The sequence below is a fragment of the Gekko japonicus genome, unplaced genomic scaffold, assembly GCF_001447785.1.
Source record: "Gekko japonicus isolate JY-2015 unplaced genomic scaffold, Gekko_japonicus_V1.1 scaffold742, whole genome shotgun sequence".
In the NCBI taxonomy this organism is placed as follows: domain Eukaryota; kingdom Metazoa; phylum Chordata; class Lepidosauria; order Squamata; family Gekkonidae; genus Gekko; species Gekko japonicus.
The window spans coordinates 538,354-549,663 of NW_015175992.1; the positions used below are offsets into that span (position 1 = coordinate 538,354).

Genomic DNA, 11,310 nt, shown 5'->3' on the forward strand with positions numbered 1-11,310 from the left:
AGGGAAAGAAAGAGGGCAAAGAGATGGGGATGGAGGAAGGCTCTCCCACCCCCCGATCAACACCCCACCACCACCCCGCACAGCCCCTCCTGATCAAGCCCCTGCTAAGTGTGGAACTTATGAGAAGTTTCTGAGGAGGCTGCAGGAAGGCCGAAATGGTGGCAGTGACAGCGAGAGGAGGCGACTCGGACTCCAGCGGCAGCCCAGAAGGTCCCCCCCAGGACTGGAAGGCGACGCTGGGGCGGATGCGGAGCCGGACTCGGCAATGCTCTTGTGCGGGACGTTCTGCTTGGAGCTGGCCTGGCAGCACAACGAGCAACAGCGGCAGCAGGGACGTGGGTGGGGCCTCCTCCTCCCCTCGCCACGAGCCACCCCGAGAGTTCCACGCCCACCACTTGGTCCTGGCAGCCACCAAGTACTTTGCGCCGCTCCTCTTAAGCAAGTTCGCCAAGTCCTGCTCGGCTGCCTGGTGCTGCGCAAGAGGAGCGCCAAGGCTGGGCCCAACCGGGAGATGGTGGAGGATGACATCAGCTTCACGTACTCAGGCCACATCCACATCAACCCTGGCAACATCCACAAGGTCCTGGAGCTGGCCGACAGGTTTCTATTGATACGTAAAGAGTTTTGTGGAGAATTTCTCAAGAAGAAACTGAGACTCTCCAACTCTGTGGCTATACATAGCAGGGGAAGCAGGGGGCAGGGCTCGCTGCATGTGCCCACCTCCTGGGCTCCAGAAGCCAGCCAGAACACCATTCCTGTGCATTCTGGCCCAAAAATAACCCTGCTAGCAACATATATTGCAGGAAATAATTAGTATTTCCCTCTTCAACCTGTGTTCCAAAGCCCCTCACTTTCAAAGCATTTTGGGCCCGGTATTTGGAAGATTTGGAAGATTAGAATTTCTTTTAAAAAGAAATTCTGCAGACAGCAATTCAAACTCACTTTCCTAATGCTGACAAAAAATAGCATGATATATTCTTGCATCATAACAGAGATAACCAGGTTAAAGCTATACAGAAAAATAAAACTCCAAGCTTTGGGAGACAGGAATTAATACAATTGGCAGAATTCCCACCCTAATAATCTATTGTACACATGAATATATGTAATACTCTGGATCCACTATTTATTGACAGGCTAAAATTTTCCAAGCAAGGGTCTTTCCTAACCATGCTACCTGAAATTCTTTGTGGAGTTGCCAGGGAATGAACCTTGGAACATATATATGCTAAGCATTAGTTGTACCACCGAGTTAAGGCCCCACTATCAGCCTGTCGGAAGCTTGTTTACGCAAAAACCCAACTGAGTTTGCAACTCACTCCTAAATATGCATAAGGTTATGCACAATTTATTTATTTACTGGATTTATATCTCACTTTTCTTCCCAATAGTGATCCAATGTGATTTACAACATTCTTTCCTTCTTCATTTTATCCTCACAACAACCCTATGAGGTAAGCTGAGTGTGACTGGCCCAAGGTCACCCAGCACGTTTCCATGGCAGAGCAGGCAGCTGAACTTGAGTCCTGCAGATCCTAGTCCAACTGTCTAACCTCTATACCATGCTGGTTCTTGCTGATAAACTATATCTAAACAAACCTGATTTATCTAAATGTATAACTCTAACTTGATGTGGTTGCTGTTATTGTTGTATGCACAGTTTACGAAACACTTTTGTACTCTGCCACTGACTACAGGTTAACTTAGTAGCTACACCTAGCATTTCCATGATACGCTGAGTGCCATTTATTATTCTAATCATACAAACAGAAATCAACATGAACATGTATTCAGATATTAACTTTGGTTCAGTTATGGCTATTGCTTAAAAGCATGCTGGGAGAATTGAATAAAATGCTAACTTGCTATTCTGCTAAGGCTTGTGGCCAGCCAGCTGCAACTGCGCATGTGTCGGTTAGTCTAGCTAAATGGAGAACAATAACACCCTATAACTATATCAGCTAATATTGATACTTTTAGAGCGTCATGGCCTAAGAAAAAGTGTCTATTGTTTAGATAAAGGGTAAAAGGTAGAATGAACTGTACTTGGGAAAGACCAGCCCAAAAGACTTTCCGCCAATCAGAGACCTGATGTTTGATGGAACCAAGAACAATTTTTTGCTTGCTTATGACACACTGAGTATAAAATTCCATGTCACACTTTGTATCACTTGAAGAGTCTGTTGGGTATTCAGGGGTTCCAGACCTTGATATCTGTACTCTTCCTTTATTAATTAATAAATATGTTAGTGTTTTCCTCTCTACAGAACTGCTGCGTGTGTTTTTCTCAAATCGGGTTGGGAAAAACACAGCTAGGGACACAGGTTGTGTCTAACATTATGAAGGACTTAAATTAAGGAATCTATAGAAATTAAATGAACATGCATCTCCTGCTAAAATCACTTATGTATAAATGAACCTTAGATCAGACAATCAATTTCCACAGCTGCCAGAGCAAAGAATAGAAGATACACAGGCAGTACCTCTAAATAACACAAGAACACATGGAAGAAAATGAGAAAACAGATCCCGTATCTGTTTGCTCATCATCAGCTCCCACATTCAAGAAAACTTATCCTGAAATAAAATTTAGTCTTTAAGGTGCCACAAGACACTGGTTTGGGGCAAAGGGGGCTGGATCCAGTGATCCACGAATGCGAGGACTGTGGATCTCCCCTGCATTCCTCTCTGCACAGCAGCCTTTTCTGCCCCAAGGCAAGTTTATTCTTGGAATTGCAGGACACGTGTAGAGAAATAGCCATCTGAGCTTTCTCCCTCTTCTCTCAGTGGAGCTGCACTGGTTAAAAGATGCAGAAAAGCTGAATTCATCCCTTTTCCCCTTCCCACTTCAGATTCCCAACCCATGTGACACTGGGAATAAATGATTTTATGGCTGGAAAGGAGTGCTACAAGGGCGAAGATTCCGGAAAGATCTGCAGCTGTCAGTGCCTTTTGCTGAAGGATCACTGGATCCAATTCAGTGACTTGAAAAGAAAGCATATATAAGCACAGGCAGATAATGTCACAACAAACAATATAAAATAAAAACAAAACATAAAAATTAGGTGCACTTACATAACTAAAGTTAAACAGTCATTAACTAAAGTTAAACAGTCATTAAGTCCTTTTGCAGAAGCTGTTCAGAACTTACAATGCAATACTATGTAGAGCAAGGCCAGTCTAAGCTCACTGATTTCATGGAGTTAAGTCTGCACAGGATTGCACTCTTACTATTTCTGTGTTCTTTACGTGCAAGTATGCATACATTACAGACCTGAGTGCCACAAGACAGAGTGAGCTCCCATCTCTGGTCCCAGCTCCTGCCAACCTAGCAGTTTGAAAGCAAGAAATTGCAAGTAGATAAATAGGTACCACTTTGGTGGGAAGGTAACAGCGTTCCGTGCGCCTCAGCGTCTAGTCATGCCGGCCACATGACCACATAACCACAGAAACGTCTTTGTACAGCACTGGCTCTTCGGCTTGGAAACGGAGATGAGCACCGCATCCCTAGAGTCAGATTCGACTGGCTTTCGAGCAAGGGAACCTTTTACCTTTACTATGCATTAGAGACTCAATTTCTGTTTCTTCCTGCCAGGATCCTCTACAGCATCCAGAGATTTAATTTGCACCCACCGACATGAAATCTAATTAAATCTGTAACAGGTCCTAATTTTCATTTTGAGAACATTATGAACAGCAGGCTTTGGGAGCTCTTCCAATATGCCCAGAAAAGTACCCTCCTGAGTAAAGAGTTCTGAAAACAAAAACGCTTGTGCTATTTTATGATATTTTGTTGTGGTCCTAATAAAAGGTATCATTACATTACAGTTTTCAGATTTTTTCCCCAGAGATCAACATGGCTGTAATGTTTAGCTATTTCCTGCAAAAAGAAGGATAAAGTTAATATCATATAAGAGTTTTCTGCTTTCCAACAAGCCATTACCAATTATACTTTGCATTTGGAAAACAACTGCTATACAGTGGAAGCAGTCACTGTCCAACTTTTGCAGACAAAATATCGTAAAAAACCCTAACAGAAATTGGTAAGGCTTAACTCTGGTATTCTTCTCATATTTATCAAATCATCAAGGAGAAGAGTTTTTAAAATTTCTTTTTACCCCCTTACTTTCAACTCAATTCAATTAGAATAGAAGTTCTAAAGGTATCAACTCTTTGTTAAGAGTACATATTGCTCATAAGAACACAATGATCTCCCACCCTTCAACAATAAAGCTGGCATCCAAATTTGGTATGACAAATGTTACTATCCATCAGCTCAGCTACGAAAATTGCAACTGATCCGTGAAGCTTAGAGCAAAGTGCTGGAAAATGTTACAGAGGAAATTTTGTTGTATTTGTTGATAAACTGGTTTGAATGTACTTTATAAGGAAGTAAGAATGACGGAAAAGATTGCCAACTAAAACAACAAAAGAAGTGTGGGTGTGCGCACACATGCATGTGCTATACAGGGCAGATAATTTTTAAAATTACAAATAGATATTTCAATTCTGCTTACTTTTAAACAAAATATTTATATTTTTGATATTTCTTTTTAGAGTGGCCGTGTTAAAGTTAAATATGAATATGAATAAATTAAATTGACACATAATCTCTTAAAACTGGACTAGTGCCCCACTGTCAAGCGTTATAGCTATGACAAAATAGGTCATATACTGTATTGTTATTTGGGGCCCGGGGACTGGCTAATTGTCACAGACAAAAGAGATCTATTTTCAAGAGATACCATTTTGTACATCACAAGGAGATCATCCACATTTATATTACTTCTGTGTTCCAGAACTACCTGAGCTCTGTAACTCACTCAGTTCTCAAATTCTGCATATTTATGCTCCATAAACATTTCCTTGTTTATAAAAAATAAACTACAATTATGAAATATAAAAAAGTCTTGTAGATGGTGTTTATTTACACAGAAATTAATTATTATTTTAGATATAAATCAATAGGATTTAGCAATTAAATATCAATGGAAAAGCGAAGATAAATCCATTATTATTTAAATTGGTCTTTTCCTTGGTAATTCACCCAGCATGATTTAAAACCCCGCTTTAAAATCAATCCACCCTGGCAACTAAGACACACACACACACAGATTAAGCACTGATCTGTGCTAGAAGATATTGTTCCCACAAATCCAAACTTTAGTAGACAATGGAACTCATGGAACTCTACATTATCCCACAGGTAAAGATTTGTTTGCTTTGCACTAGATAATCTTCATGCTGTAAATGTTGACTTTTATGTAAAATGCCCTATTTTCAATGTTTCTAGTAATTAAAGTCTTGGGCTATGTGTACATCAAATTCTAGTTTCTGGTAGGGTTGCCAAGTTTGAGTTGGAAAATACCTGGAGCCTTTGGGGGTGGAGTCAGGAGAGGGCGTGGTTTGGGGAGGGGAGGGGCCTCAGGATAGTACAATGCTATAGGGTCCACCCTTCAAAGCAGCCATTTTCTCCAGGGGAGCTGATCTCTGTCAACTGGGGATCAGTGGTAAAAGCGGGAGATCCCCAGGCCCCACCTGGAGGCTGGCAACCATAGTTTCTGGGTACCTTAGAGCGCAATACTCAAAAAGGTATTGCTTCTAATTTGGCTGAAGTCAATGTGACAAACAGATGGACATAAGTCCCTTTTTCAGATATTTCTAGCAAGTGGGGCATTGTGGATTACACCTGTACCAACGCTGTGGAGCCAAGGCTCATGGGGAAATACCCTAGCTATCTGTCAGTGAAACCCAAGTGAATTCTATAAAACCAACACAGCTCCATACAAAAGACATGATCCATTTTAATTTGGCATCCTATTCTTAAAGTAGGGGTATCAAACATGCGGCCCGGGGGCTGGATGAGGCCCTCAGAGGGCTTCTATCAGGCTTGCAGTGGAACTGGCCATCTCCTGCATCCAGTTCTGCTGCTGCTGCATCATAGCTTGCTTCGCCAGACCCTCTCACTCGCTCAGCCATTTCATGTTTTAACCTGGGTCCTAGACTCAGACCTCTAAGCATGAGATTTCTGTGGTGAATGTCAATACATCAAAAGTAGGTTTGCAGCTTACAGATATACGCTTGAACAGCATACTCAAAATTGCAACAGCACAGACATTTTGATGCAATAATTCAGAGCAAAAGGTGTCAGTTATCAGACACTGTTAAATAAACAAAATATTGCAAGAGTGCTAATGTTTTAAGCATGTTTTTATTTTAATTAAAAAAAAATCTTTGTCTTTGTGTCCTTTATAAAGTTTATATCTCCACTACCTGGCATTACATTTTATGACACACATGGCCCGGACCAACAATGTCTCATTTATGTCAGGTCCGGCCCGCATAACAAATGAGTTCGACACCCCTGTCTTAAAGGATATTTAAACTTTCAAAATATATCTTGCTTTCACTTAAAGAATGAATGGATTTTGATTCTTATAAGAAAACTTTAAATACTTTTAGCCATATTATTTAAGAAATCCTAATTAACAAAATTAAACAATCTGCTTGGCACTCTAGTGCTTAAATGAAAAAGATATAAATTTAAACCTGAATTTTAAAACATTGGTTAAATTGCATTAATCACAATTTCCCCAAGGCTTTCAGGCTGACAAAGTCAAGATAAACATGCCGTAATGCAGTTGGATAATTTTAGACTCTACAACCCCCCCCCCCATTGTAATGTGTACTTCAAATGCAAAGCTATAGCCTACTGGAAGAGGTTTAGACTTTCATCTCAGAGGAAATTATCTTAATGGTACTTACTCCCAGTATGTATGCAAAGTTGGAGGCTGCAATTCTCACCATATTTATTCAAGAGGAAGTCCCATTTAAATGAGCAAAATTTACTGCTCAATAAACATCTTTTAAGTTTGACTATTAAAATTGACTAAATTTGACTATCACAATGCAGGATCTTTAAAATAGGGCTGCCAAGTGGTGGCAGGTGGCGGGTAAACCCCCGCTTTGGAGGCCTGATTTCCGCCGCCGCGGAATTGGGCCCCGGGGGAACCCCGCCCCCCGAAGCGCAGCGTGGCTGCATCACAGGAAGTAGATCATGTTGGGGGCATGGCCCCAACTATTGGGGCCACGCCCCCAACATGCTCCATGTCGTGCGTCACTTCCTGTGATGTTCTGGCGGCGCGCAAGCGCATCCGGAAGCAGCTCTCGGACCCTGGCAACGCTCCCCCACCGGTGAGTCCGATCGACTTGGCAACCCTACTATAAAAACATAAAAATTAATTTTCCTTTACCATTGAGAATGTAAAAAATCGTAACATATTTTACTTGATATACGAATAAACATTAACATGTTTACCAATACCTTACAAAACTGAACAAAATGTTCATACTTCATTTTTACAATGTATTACTTTTTTTCAAGAGGCATAATTCTCTCTCGCTAGCTCATTCACGTTCAGGGCTTCAAGATCAAACACAATAATTAATTCCTTACCTTCAGGAGCTCCAAGACCTTCTGCTTTTAAATTCCACTGTTTTTCTGAAGACATGTTTTATAATCTCTTAGTTACACTTCTGCTGGCCCAACAATAAATGCCTAGAAACTGAACGTAAAATGCAGGAACACAAGGATCCTGCAACATTTGGTTTAAGGATATTTAGTCTTGCAAATGAAGTAAGGTGGCACACTGTGCAACTACAGGAGTCTGTTGTTCTAGTATCTAGTCTCTCATCAAGCACTAACCAGACACAAACCTGCTTAGTTTCCCTGAAGTCACCTGTATTCACCTTGCCAGCCTCCAGGTGGGGCCTGGAGATCTCCCACTTTTACAATTGATCTCCAGCTGACAGAGACCAGCTCCCCTGGAGAAAAGGGCTGCTTTGAAAGGTGGACTCTATGGCATTGTACCATGCTGAGGCCCCTCCCCAAACCCATCCCTCTCCTGGATCCACCCCCAAAGTCTCCAGGTATTTTCCAATCCACACCTGGCAACCCTAATTCAGACCATGCTCTGATTATCTCCCATATATGGGCAGCCACTTTAATGCAGGAAGCGGAAGAAACCTTGCTGCAGGCTGCCAGTTATTTTTATGATGTAAATTAGGCTAGATGACGCCACTGTACTGAAGAAATAAAGTGAACAGGCAGCACAGATAAGAAGTTTTTTTAAAAAATTACAGTACAGACTTAGCCTCACTGCATTACTTTTTTCCCTTTTCTGCTAGGCAGTTGATCAAATGTTTGCTTATCTGAGCAGTCTTGAGCCAGCAGGGGAGAAGCAGTTTGCTGAATCCTTTGCTCACAAACTATTTTTTCTCATGAAAATACTCTTGGAAAGGGAGTTCACTCAGCTGTACATCCTTTTCAAGCAAACTCCAACCCCAGCCTTTTGAGACAGATTAGCTGAAAGATAACAACTGGCCCAACATCACCCAGTGAACATCTTGGTTGAGCAAAAATTTCAACCCAAATCCAGCATTTTATTAATGACCAAACAGAAGGCGGAGGAGGAAAAGATTGGATTTATACCCCGCCCTTCACTACCTGAAGGAGTCTCAGAGAGGCTTACAGTCCCTTTCCCTTCCCCTCCCCACAACAGTCACCCTGTGAGGTAGGTGGGGCTGAGAGAGCTCTCTCGAGAACTGCCCTTGAGAGAACAGCTCTGAAAGAATTTATGACTGACCCAAGGTCATACCAGCAGTTGTATTTATTTATTTAACTTTAGACTTTGTATGCGGAGGAGTGGGGAATCAAACCCGGTTCTCCCAGATTAGAGTCCACACTCCTAACCCCTACACCAAACAGGCCCTAGGTCAGGCGGAGGCAAACTTTTTTGGCTCTGATGTGGACAACAAATGCAATGTCCACCTAGGTAGAAATTAGTGTGCTAGCAAACGAGAGGGGGGGGCGGGGGGAGAGAGAGGTGCTCAGCCAGACACAGTGGAAAGCTTTAGTGTTTCCCTTGGTTGGAGAAGCAGCCTTGCATGCTGAGCAAAATGGTCAGTCATGCCATTGTTCAACTAATGTTTTCTGGGCTGTTCTACAGGCAGAACTGGCTACTATGCTTTGCAGCAGCTGTCAAAGCAGCCTCAGGGTATGAAATCCGAGGAAGGAGATGTCTGTTCAACTGGTTTTTTTTACCACTGTTTAATTAAATCGAAAATTAATTACCCTCTTCTTGGGTCCGAAACAATCCCTACCTTACTTTACAATAGTATTCATGGAATTTGGTAAGGAATTCTAATGCCCAGGTGAAAGATCTTTTAAAAGATTGTAGTTCTTTGCCTCTGTTCTTATCTGTTACCTGCTAATATCTCATGGAAACTTTAAAAAACCCTCCATTATTGCACTATTTTGCAATCGGGACACAGTACTTAGCCCTGACCTGGACACCCAGACTAGCCTAATTTCATCAGATCTCAGAAGCTAAGTAGGGTCGGTCCCAGCTAGTACTTGGATGGGAGACCACCAAGGAAGTTGAAGTTTGCTATGCAGAGGCAGGCAATGGCAGACCTTCACTGTTTGTCTCTTACCTTGCAAAACATACAGGTTCACCATAAGCTGGCACTTTCTCCCACTACAGGTAGCATGGTAGAGATTTCTGCTGACACTGAGTCACTTGCATCTATTAAATCCCATTTAGTACATTAGACCTAATAAGTATTTGCATAATTACTGTAGTTTACAATGTTTTCCCCTCTACAGGCAATGAATTGCACAGTATGGCATTTGGGGACTGCAGAACTTTAGCTTTCAAATTTGTAATAAATTAAGCTCTCTGCAAATATTAAAATCTTTCACTATTGTTTACTGATGAGGAATGGACCTTGAAATGATACAGCTGGTCACATCTTGGTATAAACATCTGGCCTGGGATCCAAAATGCTGCTGGAGTTAGCCCACTGGAATTATCCCCCCCCTCCCTCCCTCTGTTTTCTTTGACTCTTTTCCTTCCTAGATCATTTCAAAACTATTTTCAACATTGCTTAGCTTTTAAAAGAGCTATTGTATTTAGCTTTACACAACACTCCAAGGAAGCAAGCAGTCCCATAAAATTTGGTCTGGTCTTCTTATTCGGAGGTAATGAAATGATTCAAATGAAATTCTTACACAGACAGCATGCAGATCACACACAAATAAATCACATGCAATTGTTACATGTCACTTTTGCTGCATACGGACACGTAAGGAAACAACTAATCACAGCTTCTCAGTGCCTCGACATGCTGTAAATGTACATGTGGTGTGGAAATGGAATAATCAGAGATGCCACTCTCATATGGGTTTTTTCCAACCTTTTTGAATTTAGTGTGACTCACTCCCTAATAAACACACTTTGGGAGCATGCTTAACGTAGCAATCCTACATACATCTGTTTGAAAATAACTCCTACTGAATTCAGTGGGACTTGCTTCTGAGCCAGACTGCCAGGTTGCATTTGCTTGGAAACGACCCACTGAATTCCGTGCGGGAGCCAGAAATAAACATGTTCAGGACCAGGCGGTTAGACACCAGGACCTTACCCTTACCCTACAAGAGAGTTCCGTTTTAAAACTCTGATCGTACCGCATGATCCCTAAGAGACTGGAAATGGTGAAACCCTCGTGTGAGGGAGAGTAGCCTCTTTTTGCCTTCCTCAAACAATTCCTTAGCGTAAGGGAGGCAGGCCGCAGGTCAAAAGGGAAAGGGTGCGCTTGGATCAGGATGAGGAAACAATTCACAAGTCGCTCTCTTACTTGCTTTGCTGGGTTGAGATTCTCCTAGTAGGAGCGATGTGCAGTCCGCTTTCTCCTTCTCACCCTCCTCGTCTTCCTCTTCTTCAGGTTCCGATGCCCACATATCACCCTTCAGAATTACAGGGGCCAGAATCGAGCGCCCACCTCAGCCAGGATCACACCGGTCTCTCCTTGGCTTATCACCAAAGTCAGCTGGCAAGGGGAACGTGACCACTAGACGGGCGGAAATGAGCCACCATCCGGATCCAGCCTAGTTTATGTTACTCTCTCCGCCATCTTTGATACTGGCGCGTTCCTTCCGGCCGATTGGTTGTTGGAGGAACAGGGTGGACGTGAGGGTCACGTCACGGGTATAATCGCTTTGAATTTCTCGAGAGTCCAAAAGGCTCCCCCCCCCAATAGAGCGCACAAAGAGCTGAATCTCTTACTTTACGAATTTGATTTCACTATCTGCCTGGCAAAATACGGCTTAAAACTGAATATTACAAAGTATACTACCATGGCGGTGTTTCCTTCTGGATATTTGGGAGCAGAGCCTGAACAGAATGGAAATTGGGGAGCAGAGGGAGGGAGGGACCTCAGCAAGTTATAATGCCAGCCATACAGTTCACC

General features: G+C 42.4%; 1 protein-coding gene across 2 annotated transcripts in view; it reads right to left on the bottom strand.

The window, feature by feature from the left end:
- Positions 1–10,882, bottom strand: part of SLC17A5 (solute carrier family 17 (acidic sugar transporter), member 5) — a 53,060-nt gene extending 42,178 nt beyond the window's left edge. The window contains exons 1-2 of one of the 2 annotated variants that reach the window (XM_015426379.1): positions 10,699–10,766; positions 7,457–7,595 (exon numbers count right to left, since the gene is read on the bottom strand). In XM_015426379.1, the coding sequence (XP_015281865.1) occupies positions 7,457–7,511 (55 nt within the window). In that variant the 5' untranslated portion in view covers positions 7,512–7,595; positions 10,699–10,766. Of the gene's footprint in view, positions 1–7,456; positions 7,596–10,698 lie in introns of both variants that reach the window. The other variant, XM_015426377.1, reaches the window with a different exon arrangement.
- Between the last annotated feature and the right edge of the window lie 428 nt (positions 10,883–11,310).